At 58.5% G+C, this 12,717-nt stretch overlaps 3 protein-coding genes across 3 annotated transcripts in view; 2 read left to right on the top strand and 1 right to left on the bottom strand.

Annotated features, from left to right (window-relative positions):
- The window catches only part of VOLCADRAFT_98307 (uncharacterized protein), a gene marked incomplete at both ends in the record, with an annotated part of 7,054 nt that extends 4,316 nt beyond the window's left edge, over positions 1 to 2,738 (top strand). The window contains 2 exons of the mRNA XM_002957207.1: positions 211 to 561; positions 2,644 to 2,738. Coding sequence (XP_002957253.1) covers positions 211 to 561; positions 2,644 to 2,738 — 446 coding nt within the window. The remainder of the gene's footprint in view (positions 1 to 210; positions 562 to 2,643) is intronic.
- A 2,151-nt stretch (positions 2,739 to 4,889) lies between these two features.
- On the bottom strand, positions 4,890 to 9,267 carry VOLCADRAFT_98306 (uncharacterized protein; the record flags this gene model as incomplete). Its single annotated transcript, XM_002957165.1, has 6 exons — positions 4,890 to 5,122; positions 5,389 to 6,183; positions 6,436 to 7,998; positions 8,374 to 8,444; positions 8,914 to 8,971; positions 9,207 to 9,267. 6 exons carry the CDS (start codon positions 9,265 to 9,267, stop codon positions 4,890 to 4,892), a joined length of 2,781 nt encoding a protein of 926 aa, XP_002957211.1.
- Positions 9,268 to 10,266: 999 nt separating this feature from the next.
- The window catches only part of VOLCADRAFT_98305 (uncharacterized protein), a gene marked incomplete at both ends in the record, with an annotated part of 4,597 nt that continues 2,146 nt past the window's right edge, over positions 10,267 to 12,717 (top strand). The window contains 4 exons of the mRNA XM_002957206.1: positions 10,267 to 10,309; positions 10,644 to 10,739; positions 10,810 to 11,471; positions 11,961 to 12,018. Of these exons, the coding sequence (XP_002957252.1) occupies positions 10,267 to 10,309; positions 10,644 to 10,739; positions 10,810 to 11,471; positions 11,961 to 12,018 (859 nt within the window). The remainder of the gene's footprint in view (positions 10,310 to 10,643; positions 10,740 to 10,809; positions 11,472 to 11,960; positions 12,019 to 12,717) is intronic.

The following is a 12,717-nucleotide window of genomic DNA, read 5'->3' as shown; positions in this document are numbered from 1 at the left end:
AAACCCTCCCTCCCCCCCCCCCTGGCGATAACACTTCCCCTGGTCCCCTCCCCCCCGCCCCTCCCTTCCCTTCCAAACACACACACACACACGCACATGCACACATACACACACGCACACGCGCACGCACATGCACACGAACAAACATGCACACGCGGCCCCAACAGACGTCACATCACCAGCCTGGGGCCCCCGCCCTGGTGAGGACAGCACCCCGGGAGCACCCGGAGGCGACCTGCCGCCACCAGCGGCGGGGGTGGCGGCGGAACCTGCGGCGGACCATGCTGTCGCCAATAATGCCGCCGCCGCCGCCGCCGCTGCTGGCAGCGTCGTCCCCTCCGCTCTTGGGACCCACGGGGCAGGTATCGCACCTGGAGGGCCCGGTCACGAGCCACAGCCGACTCAAGGGCCGCATACCCGGACACCGCAGCAAGAGCACCTTCGGTCGCATGCGCTGCAGCACCCGCTGCCGCACCTCTCGGGATTGCGAACGGCCGAGGACCCCCAGAGCGGACTGCCCCTGGTCGCACTGCCCGCACTGCCCTCACTGCATGGAGGGGAGTGAGCGGCAGGAGCAACTGCTACTGCTGCTGCTGCTGCTGCTGCTACTGCAGCAGAAAAGCCGGCTGCCTCATACTCCAGCCGCGTGCCGGTCACCAGGGGTCGTACAAGGGGGTCGTACAAGGGGGTTTTGAAGGAAGGGATGCACGCGGCTGGTATTGCAAGGTTGGTGTTATGGGAGACAGGAACATAAGTGAGTTTTAAGGTTCATTTGCGTTGTATTGTTGTATTGTTGTGTTGTTGTGTTGTGCTGAGTGCTGAGTTAGGGGTGTGTTGGCTGGCGAGACCGCCACGGCGTACCTGTCGCTGCCAGTTTTTAGCGTTCGTCTGTGGGGTAACGAAGGAGGGTGGTTAGGGTGGTTACGGCGGTTAGGTATGGCGAGGCAAATGAAGACAGTGTCCTGCATCATCGCGGTTACGTTTTGTGAAAACGTCTGTTCTGTATCTGGGAGCCCGGGATTCCCACGGGCGCCAACACATGCAAAGAAAGGGGGGCTGAGGAGGGAAGTCAGTATATACCATACGCGGAAGGCTGAAAAGCTAGGGAAGGCCACAGACTTGCTGTTGATTGACTGGGATGTCGCCGTTAATAAATTGGGCTGTCACCTCCTGTATTACTTGTCGTGTGTAGGGTTGATCTTGGGGACGTAGTACGATAGGTGTTATGGTTGACCGTTGCCGTTGGCCCTCTGGGGTTTGGCTGCTGCTGAAAGACGGCGGCAAGGGCGGTAAGTTAGTTTGGACGTGGACGTTGGAAAGTTAGTTGACCGTTGGTCCGCCGTGTACTTGTTAAGAGAGTCCTTGTACGGTAATAAAAAGATGCGGCTGCTGGAGGCTTAAGGGGGATTGCTGTGGTGTTGTGTTGTTGTTGAGCTTCCATTGTTGTTGCCCTAAACCTTCTCATGGACCAGTCAGCTGTCAATTTAGTCAACAGTTTATTTTCCCAGTTTAAGCAATGTGTAGTAATGTAGCATACCAATGGCGGCCAATAGTAAGCGGAAATAGTAACAACAGGACAGTCGAGTGCCGCCGCTGCAAACATTAAAGAAAACCGTATTCCTGTGCGTGCGCGCACCACAGCAGTAGCAGCAGCAGTAGCAGGTTCCTAGGAATTAGCTTAAGGTAGCACATGATCACTACAATTACCATACCAGCACTAATACTAAAATAGCTGTGTGCATGAATGTACCCTCACTTCTCAACTACGTAACCCCGGTAGAACCGGTAATTCCATGACGATGTATTGCAGCATCTACCGCACACAATTCGCGAGCGATTGATAACCGCCGGTAAAGCACACGACCACGTCATATTTCATCGTACCGCAGCGGCAGCAGCAGTAGCAGCAGTACCAGCACCACCAGCAATAGCAGCGGGGAGGCTCTATCACTCTTGGCTTGTTGGCGCCCGAATGGAGCCGGAGGAGTGCTGCCATCAGCACTGGTGTCTATCTTGTACTTGCGTGTTTATGATGTATCATACATTATCCATCCCACACGCGGCGCATCGACCCATCCCGATTCACTTCTAACAGTACGGCATTCGAGAATAGTAGTACAGTACAAATGCAACCAGTGGTGGTGACGTTCCTAAGCAAGACAGCGAAATATTGTGTGTGTGTGTGAGAGAGAGAGGGAGCGAGAGAGAGAGAGAAAGACAGAGAAAATGTTAGGAAAAAACGAAATCAACAAAATCAACTTGCGAGCTAACCAGGAACTAAGTTGATGCGCCGTTGATCCGCTAGATTTGGTTGGATGCTGGTGGTGAGTTGCCGAACCCAACGAATACATTCTGAAGTCGGATGGGGTGACGGATTAGGGTGCCCCTCTAGCAGGGGAGAGCAGGGACTGCCCCGGGAAAGGGGGCCGCTGGCGAAGTTAACCACCCTGTAACTACATAGACAGCCAACATAGATCAGGGAAAGTGTCCAAGGAAAGCGAGCGGGATTGATACAGTTGCAACAGTTGCGAACTTCTTTACGCCGTACGTGGCCCTTTGTCGCCGGCGGTGAAGCGGGCGGCACAGGAAGGGGAACAGTGGAACATACTCTACATGCCGCCCTCGTTGGTGGTGTGCGCCCAGCTACTTTGGCTGTGTACGGTGGACGAGCGCCTAGGCTTAGTAATGCAGTCGTCATTGTAACGCGCGGCCGTTTGCCAAAGGGCTTCCCGCAATGATAGCATTGAATATATTCCTGAGGGCGTACATCTTTCAAACTATGCTGCATCAATCTTATCACATTCTGGACAAATGCGTCGTGGGCTTCGAAATATTAAAACATCCTTCACAAAAGCCAGGGCCATGCCGTACAAGCACAACAAAACTAAGGTGACCGCTCGCGGGAGGGCTATGGCCTAAGGCACTGATTGGGTCAGTAACCCATGGGTTACCCATCTTCAACCCCCGGTAGCCGTATGGCGCGGGAAAAAACCAAATGAAGGGTTAAACACGGGGGGAAGGACAGAACGCAAAACTACAACTATAGCCAGTGGCCCGTTTTTCCATGGTAAAAAGGGTGCATGTATCTTGATCCCCTCTTCTTCCGCCCGCAATTCGACCGACCTTTCCTCAGGCCGCCGCCATCTCCTAAACAACCCACAGCGGTATGAACTAACCTCAATCGCAACGAAACATGAGCGATAACCGCCGCCGCAGCAGTAGCCGCAGCGGCAGCAGCAGCACTTGTGCTTTAGCTAGCATGCACGCACACATTTTAGCACGTCACCACAAACTATACATGACATACATGCAAACCGGCATCCCGGCCGGCAAAACGCCCATCTATATGTCTGGAATTCCGCCACGTCCGCCGCTGATAAGCGCAACAAGTGCCTACTCATAACTGAATTAACAAACAACTGCCTTTTCGTTTTCCCATTCGTAACCACAAACCCTGAAAACGTGCGAGCTAGCTACTGAGATACCGCCGCGCCGTCGTCCGTACAATTCCTCTCTTCAGGAGCTAACTGCAAACGTGATTTTTGCTAGTTTATTGCCACCAGGATCTTACTACGTATTTTGCCTCAGGCTTACCGTCAGCACCTTGCTGCCGCCTACAGCCAAGCTAAAACCTGCTAAAACCTGCTAAAACCTGACTAAGCGCTGCTCCTGCTGCTACAACTGTTGTTGCTGCTGCTACCGCACGGATTTCTCGCACCTTCCTGCACTTATTTCTATTATTTAGTACTGCCACATCTGCTGCTACCGCTCCTGCTACCGCTCGTACAACCGCTCCTGCTACAGCTGCTGCTATAACTGCTTCTACTACTCCAGACGCAGCTGCTGTTACTACGCAAATTTGTTGCAACGTGCTCAAAATGCCATGTTTTATTATAATTAATACAAAATTCCGCGCATAACCTTGAACCTTGCACGAATGCACGTAGACACACACTTGCTTCCAGAAAAAAAAGGTATAACAGCGAATGCGCAGACGCAGACTTCCTTGCGTATATGGCGCTTTCCGGCAAGAAGAAACGATAAGTAATAATGACAATCCACCGACAGACAAGACGCGAAAAGAATGCAAAACACAAATAAACGAGAGAAATAGTCGCCGGCTTCCTCGCAGGGAAACAGATTGTGTTGCATCTAATGCGGTGACCGACACACCTGTCTACCAGTACGGCACAGACTTTTAGCAGTTACCAGAATCCTTGCTCCCCCCTTGCTTCAGATCACGATGGCCCCCTAGCCCCATGCACGGCGCTCTCCCCCCAGGCAGGTACAGCCTCTGGCACCTTTCCGAGCCCCAACCCCAAAACACACACGTCAAGCTGATCCTCAGCCCTGTCAGCCCGTCGGCACTGCCACATCGGTGCAACGTCTCCCTCCGCCCCACAACCCTGCGATGACGCACACATACACACATACACACACACACGCTCGCGTGCACGCGCGAGCTGTACCACGTCAGCCCGATTCTTCGACACGCGCGATTGTTCCAATGCGCCACATTGCGGTCCGGGCTGGGCGGTAGGCAAGATCCAATGAATCCGGATCGAGGCGAGCCCACGTGCACACTGCCGTACCGCCTAGGAGAACGGCCCGCGGAAGAAGCGCCGCATGCGCAGCTTCGCAGATATACCTCAGCAGCATACGGCAGCGGCCAGAGCGGCCTGCAGGCGCGCCACGGCTGTGCAGCTCAGCATGTGCTATGCACCCGTTTCCACATAGCTTGAGGCCGCTGCCGCTGCCGCTGCCGCTGTCGTGTACGGCGCACTGCTGACCATGTCTCAAGGCGTTAACTTCGACAGCTCAGCGGCCGGCGGCTCTGTTGCCTGTGACGTGGGTGAGTGATCGCTGCTCGATGCAGCGACAGCGGCTCTTTAGCTTGCCCGCCCTGTTATCTTGATTTCGATGGTGGGTAAGTCGGCGGCGGTCGGCTTCCGGGCGATTGGGGATGTGACGGAGGTTGGGCCGCTGGGAAGGGAGAATACGACGGGACGAGCCGTACGACAGGCCGGGACAGCGTAACGGGAAGCGCCGACGGAGGCAGCGACTGATGCGTTGGAACGTTGGGATGGCCGATATGAGGGTTCGATGGCGGCGGCGACGCCGCCTGAGGGGCGTAGCTCGGGGGCGAGGAGTGGCATGATGGTGGGTACAATGAAGGGTCCTGTGTCGGAAGGAAATATAGCGGCAGTTGTCGTGTGGGGCAAGGATGTGGCGGGTACGGCAGTGGTGGCGGGTGGTAGAGCGGTGGGTACAGCGGCGCCCCCACAGCCGCATATGGCGGAGGCGGCGGATACATCATAGTTGCATGTCGCGGCGGTGGAGGTGGCGGCGGCGGCGGCGGCGGTGGCGGCGGCGGTGGAGGTGGCGGACTGTCAAAAGGGTAAAGTGGCGCCGCCAGCTCCCAGTCGTCGGCGCACAGCAGCCCAGGCCCCGGAGTCGTACTACATGTACGGGTGCCGTACACTTTCATAAGCGCGGCAGCACAGGCGCCGGCCGTGAGCGCATCCATTAGTGTTGAGTTGGGCTCGCCTCCCACAAAATTGTCTGCCCAGGCCAGAACCTCCGAAACCGTACGGCACCAGCATGGGGCCGTATCCACACCGCCGTCGCCGGGTTGCCAGCCGTTACCGAAACGCGCAACATTCAGCTTAAATCTCCCCGCCGGCTTACGGCCATAGTTGCTACCGCTTTCGCTTCCGCTTCCGCCGCCGCCGCCGGCGCGCACACGCGACAGCGCCACGTTGACTTTTAGCGCAAGTACGTCAGCCATGTACGGCCCGTAGTACAGTTCCTGCATCCACGTTGCGGCCAGCACGCAGCGGCCGACGCTAGCGTCGACTTCCGCGTCGAATGGAAGCACCGTCCGAAGCGGCCTGACTATCGGGACCGCAGGCGACGGCTCGGCCGGTCCGCCGTACGGCAGTAGGACGTCACTGCGGTTCAGTTGCATCCGGACGAAACACTGCAGGGAAGTCGCCGAGGGAAACTCTATATGACGCTCGGTTCCGGAGCCAGTCGGCGATCCGAGTACGAACACCAGATCCGCAGGGAATAACTCCTCTAGGATGTACAGCCAAAATGCGGACAGCACTGCCGCCGCCTCGCTGGTCGGTGTGACGTCAGCCATGCTGGCTGTGTCGTACAGCTGTCGTACAGGACAGGGATCTGAGGGCGGGAAGCATGCGGCGGCGCAGCCCGGCGATGGGGACCCGTATACGGCGGGCAGCGTGGGTCTTGATTGGTACGGCGGCGGTAGCTGTGGCGGTAGCTGCGGCGGGGATGGCAGGAATGGCGGCGGTGGCGGCGGCGGCGGGGGTGGAGGTGGTGGCGACGGCGGGATGGATGGCGGCTGTGGTGGGCGCGGCGGCTGCAGAGGTGCCGGTGGTGGGGCATTCGGTCGACAGAGCGGCTTCTCACCCTCCCAATTGCACGCCCCGTTGGCGTACTGAGATGCGGCGGCCTTCGCACAATCGCCGTACAACCAGATCGGGCCATTAAGCCCCAGCTTCGGCATCCCTGGCAACCTCCATCCTGTGATGGCGGCCTCAGCCCGCCGTAGTACCTCGTTCACGCTCAGGCAGGCACATGCCGTACCGCCGTACTGCGAAAACACAAAATCGCCGAGCTTCGGCGCTGCGGCTGTCGACGACCCCGGCGACAGCACCGGCTGCAGTAGCACGTTCAGCTTCAGAGCTAGAATGTGAGCGACCCACGGGCCGTAAGATGAGACATTGAACGCGAACGTGCAGCCGGCTGTCATCCCCGAACCCGTCGCCGCTGACGATGGCAAGGCGCCCGCTATCGATGATGACCAGGTGCCCGGCGACGCTACGGGTATGGAGTGTCCTAGCGGCAGGCCGTACGCGGCGTCCGGCGGCGTCGCTGTCAGTTGTGTACGGATGAAGCACTGCAGCGCGCGGCGGTCCGCGAACTCGAACGAAGGCCCTGTCCTGTCTTCACCGCCGGCGCCTAAGTAGAAGGGCCCATTGCGGGTCAACCAAGGCCAGGAGTTGTCGAGCACCGCCGAAGCGGGTGAAGACGCGCTAAGGCTGCCCCACTGGGCTGCTGTGTAGAATTTAAAGATGCAGCCGGTGGCGGCGGCTTGATCAGGGTAGCAGGCCTGATGGCAGGTGGCCAGCGGCGGCGGCGGTACAGCTGGCGGCGGCGGCGGCAGCGCCGCCGTTGTCGGCGGGCTGGAGATATCATCGTCATACTTCGGAGCAGCAGGTTTGCAGAGGAAAGACGCCGTACGGCTGCCGCGTTGGCCGCACACGCCGGCGTGGTACTCCGCTGCGACAGCCAAAGAGACCCGCTGCAGGCAGTGTTCCGCCAGGAACCCCTCCCCGGGGGATGGAAGGTCGCTAGGCCCCGAAACCACCGCATCCGCTGCATTCAAATATTCCGCCACTGTACGGCACCCGCACGGCAGGTCGGTCAGTGGCCCTGTGCGCGTTACCAGTGTCGCCTGCAAGTCGCCGTACATCTCCTGCGAGCCCAGCGCCTTTCGCGCCGCCGACAGCTCAGCGTTGAGCCGTAGCGTCAGGGCGGCGGCCATCCAGGATCCGAAGTTGTAGTCGCCGCGGGTGGCGGCGTCGGCGTCAGCAAAGACACAGACGTTCATCACGGGGTCCAGTGTTGCTGACACCACAAGGGGGCCGCCGCCGCCGCCGCCGCCACCGCCGCCGTTGGCGGCGGCGCGCGCCGACAGCGGCAGCGTCGCTGCTCCTGTCAGTGGCGCGCTATCGTTTTGGAGTCGCAGGAAGCAAATCAGAGAGTCCGCATCATTGAAGAGGATCCGCGTCGCCGCATCGTCACGCCGCCCCACCACAAACTGTCCGCCGCTGGCGGCCGTGAAGATGCGCCACAAATTCCTGATGTAACTGGGCGCGGCGCTGCTTGCCACCAACCCCGCGAACTCCTCCGGACCGTAAGTCTCAAAGGGGCAGCGGGTGCGGTCGTCTACAAGATAGCACCAATCAACTGCCGCACAAGTGTCGTACGGCGGCGGGCTGTTGCCGTTCTCAAGCCAAGGCCTGGGAAAGGTCGTAAACTCCCCGGCGATACTGCTGGTAGCTGCTGCCGGGGCGGCGGCCCTGCTACTGCCACTGCTATTGCTCGGCGTGCGACTGAAGTTGGTAGTGCTGCTACTACTGCTGCTGCTGCTAGTGCTATTGCTGCTGCTACTGCTGCTACACCATACACCAGCGGAAAGTGGCACCAAATGGCAAAAGGGGGAAAGGGGGAATAGCGGCTGGGCGGATATTTTACCGGAAAGGAGCTCAGGCAGCAGCTGCGAGCGACCCGATCCCTTAGGGACGCATAACGTCCCTGGCCATCACAGAGCCAGGGGCTTACACTCCGTCTGAAACACACACGCTACCCGGCGCTTCTTGGCAATGCTAGGACTCCCCCGAGGCAGAGGGCGCCTGATGCATGACATGTCGTGCCAATTCGGCCATTTAATGTAGCCGCGGCAGCCAAAGCCGTGATGCCGCTGCCTCCTTTAAACACCTTTGGTCGGTCCCTTGCTTGAACAGCATCCGGTGGTGGCGGCGAAGTCACAACCCCCCCCGGGCCAAGCGGCATACGGAAGCCTAAGCAACGAACGCTTCTCTCCTTCACGTGCCACAACCCCCCCGCTAGTCAAAATGGCGCGTTCGGCGTTCGGTGAAAAGTTCCGTAGGTGTACAGATTGCAATCTAGGAAGTTCTGCAGCTCCGGGAGCGCATTTTTCCCCTTCGCCGCTTCGACAAGGGAATAGGACTTCTCGCTTCGTGCTTACTCAACCTCGGCAATTTTGACAAATGAAGACAAGCTCTTTAAGTTTTTTGACACATCTTTTGATTTGTGAATACCCATCATTTTCCCGACCAGGTGAACTTGGCTGTCGCGTACCTGCCGCCTTGCTGGTTGCCTGGCCCCGTATACACGTAGCCTGCCACATTTAGGCTACCTGTGTGTCGCAAAAATCACATGTTGCACACGACGAGGTGTAATGGACAGCATGGGACTGCCAAGGATGCAATTGCTGAACCTAGGAAGGAGTTTATTGCACGCTCATTTTAATCCCAATTAATCTTGATCGTCTTTTCCATAACAGGGATATATGTATTATCAATGCCAAGCGTTCCAACAATGCAAAGCTAGACTGTACATAAGGACAACCTTTCGAGGCCCCACAATCATACCTGTCATGAGCAGTTGAGTCAGAAGAAGCAGTATTGCTGGTTGCCCTATCCATGATGTCATAAGTAGCGTTTTGGCAGCAGGGGTCCAAGGCCAAACAAAGCAGCTTAAGAAGATCACAAGATGTTAGCGCCAAAGGGTAACTATTACAACAAGTATTTTCAATAATGATGAGACATTCGCGTCCTTTCCTGCAACTAAGGAAGGTAATCTGACAGGTACATAGATGAAGCCTGGGTCACGATTCTGCAACCCGTGCATCCTGTGTAATTCTTTCAGCCGTAAAGGTATATCCATTTCTGCCTTAATGATTTAGCCTGCTTATCCTGGATCGTTAACGATGAAGTAACCCGTTTGCCGCGGACCGTGCTAAAGCGAGGATTGAGGATTTGAGCCATCTACGGCCCTGCTATACTTACTAAGCACCTTTATATTAGATATTGAATTATGGTCAGCTCTGACATGATGTATCTGAATCAAGTCGTGCTCTGGGATTAGCTGTCGGCCCTGTAAATCTTGGTGGGCGGGGCGATGTACGGCTCAAATCAATATGGCAAGAGTGCTGTTGCTTCCGAATAGAATGTGCGAATATCATGTCATATTTGTAAGGTCGACTGCGAGGTTGCTAATAGTATCTGTTTCTCCCCAGACCAAAGCATCACCCCACATGACTGTCCTTGGATGAACTTTCACGGTACAGGTCGATAGGTCGCGAAAGAGCTGAAGAAGTATAAAGCTTCTACAGATTTCAGCTGGATCCACGTCGTGTTAAGCTTGTTTAAAACCATGTTGACTTGACTACCTGTCGCTCTATGACGGAGGAGCGGGTGCCATGACAACAGCAGTTACAGCGTGCAGCATCAGGAAATGCACTTCTTACCTGATAATCACCGTTCTAACACTGACAGGTAGGATAAAAGGCTGTCCAGCTGTCCAGTGGCTTGCAGACCCACGGGCTCTTCGTAAGCCTGGGTAGGGCATGCAATTCACTGTGCGGCAAAAGACCGTTATTAATGTAGGAGATGAAAAAAATAATTTCATTTTGCTGACGACCTGCAGTTTATGATTTCGCTGGGCTACCGACGGTGCAAGCGGCAACCAAGAAGTAAGGAGGGCACTAGGGCTACACACATCATGCAACTTTATATATTTTCTATATTATATCGTACGACTTCGACCTATCTCTGAGCGTTTTGCGTAGGGACGCAATCAATGACTTGCGCAATCCCAGCTTTCGCACTCCTTGAATTATGCTGTTGACAAAGTTAAGAAATCCGATTTACACAGCTATCATAGCTCTTTCTTTTCATTCGTATACCTCATACGGACTGCAGCACTTTGTCGGTTACTTTTTCAGATGTCATGGACAGCTACAGATGGGACCCACCCACACTACATTTCACGCACGCGCGCCCTTATGCTCGCACGTCGCGTGCCAGAGACACAGAATCCATCAAAATCCATAAGCTCACCGATATCCCGGTCCCACAACCAAACTGCGCAGGGCGCCGCCTCCGCCCAAGCCGTACTGTCCTGTGAGCTGCTTCCCGCCGGCGACCTGTGACCCCGCGCTCCTCACCGCCGACAACTGGTCTCTTCCTCCAGGTCTTTCTATACTTGTTCAGAACTGGGCGATATTCACGGGCGGAACTGGCGTCTTGCGATTTGGCGGCTCGCCCCCAGCCCCCGGTCTTCGTTTCACGTCACCGGCGGCGCTGCACTGCTTCCTGCAGCATCAGCTGGACCCCTTCTCCGCCACCGCTGCTGCCGCGACGGGGGATCGGCTACTGCCGCTGCCACTCACCGCCACCGTCAACATCACCGTGGCCGGTGGCGGCGGCAGCAGCAGCGGCACGTGTCCCGACGACCTGCCCAGTTTCGGTTCCAAAGCCTTCTGGGTCGCGGACGTACTAGGCCTTATGCTCAATGTACTACACACACGCGCCCATGGTGTACGGCCGATTGAGCAGCAGGTGTTTGCGGGGGTCGCGTTACCCGCGTGCGCCTGCCGTACCGTCGGGGAGGTGCTTACCCTGGCGCAGTCGTACTTATCCGGGACGGTGCGGTACGAGGATACTCCATCATTTGACTATTGCGCCGGAGACCTGGCGTACCTGTACGGCAGCGCTGACTGCCAGGAGTCACAGAATACGGACTGGCTGTGCCTGCCGCCCAGCAGCCCGTTGCCGGTGCCGCCGCCGCCGCCGCCGCCAGGGAACGTCGCAGCAATAATTCCGCCGAAGCTGACACGTACACCACCGCAGTCGGTACGACGAAAGCTGCCGCCCCCTCCGCCAGACGTCCCGCCGCCGGCGGACTACCCGAGCTTCCCGCCAACGGAGTTCCCGCCATTCAGTTTCCCGCCTTTCACTTTCCCGCCATTTGATTACCCGCTACTGCCGCCACCCGCGGATGAGGAGTCACCTCCGCCACCCATCAGGCGACTGCCGCCGCCACGGCCACCGTCGCCACGGCCACCGTCGCCACGACCGCCGTCGCCGCGGCCACCGTCGCCGCCACCACAACCACCATCGCCACAGCTGCTATCACCACCGCCACCGTCACCACCACCACCATCGCCTCCGCCGCCATCACCACCACCGCCATCACCACCACCGCCATCACCACCGCCACCATCACCACCACCACCATCACCACCACCACCATCACCACCGCCGCCGTCACCACCGCCACCAACACCTCCGCTGCCGTCGCGTTCACCCCCATCGCCAGCCCCTCTATCACCGCCGCCGCAGCAGCCACCGCCACCGCCGGTATCTCGACCGCCATTACTTGCGCCTCCACCCCCGGCGGGTGCACACCCAAATCCTCCCGTCTCACAACCTCCGCCGCCGCGACCATCACCGCCACAACCGGTGCCGCCGCCGCCGCCGCAACCCCGAGCATCTCCGCCATCACCGCCGCCATCGCCTCCGCCATCGCCTCCGCCATCGCCTCCGCCATCGCCTCCGCCATCGCCTCCGCCATCGCCTCCGCCGCCGCCTCCGAAGCCGCCGTCACCGTCACCTTCCCAGATCCTGTCTCAGGCGCCTCTGCCACCACCAGCCCACACTCGATTACCGCCGCCGCCACCGCCGCCGCCGACCCTCTCCCTTAGTCCGCCTCCCCCACTGCTAGCGTCACCGCCGCCGCCGCCGCAGCGCACCCTCCCGAAATGGCCAACCTGGCCCAAGGCCCCCCAGGTTCCACCCTGCCCTCCCGTACCATCGTTGCCTCCGCCCGCGCCGCCATCCCCTCCGAAACCACCGAAACCGCCGAGACCGCCGTCACCGCGCCCTCCGAAAAAGCCTCCGTCGCCGCCGCCCCGGCCGTCGCCACCGCGCCCTGAGCCTCCGGTTGGGGTCCCACCGTCGCTGCGCTTGCCGTCGCCGCCAACGGCGCTGCCGGCCCGGGACCCGCCGCCGCCACCGCCGACGTTGTCTCCGCCACTGCCAGCTGTGACGCCGTCGCCAGCCCCGCCGTCGCTACCTCCACCTCACCCACCCCCCAATT

This window comes from Volvox carteri, assembly GCF_000143455.1.
Source record: "Volvox carteri f. nagariensis unplaced genomic scaffold VOLCAscaffold_70, whole genome shotgun sequence".
NCBI classification, from domain to species: Eukaryota; Viridiplantae; Chlorophyta; class Chlorophyceae; order Chlamydomonadales; family Volvocaceae; genus Volvox; species Volvox carteri.
This window is presented reverse-complemented; position numbering and strand designations above follow the sequence as displayed.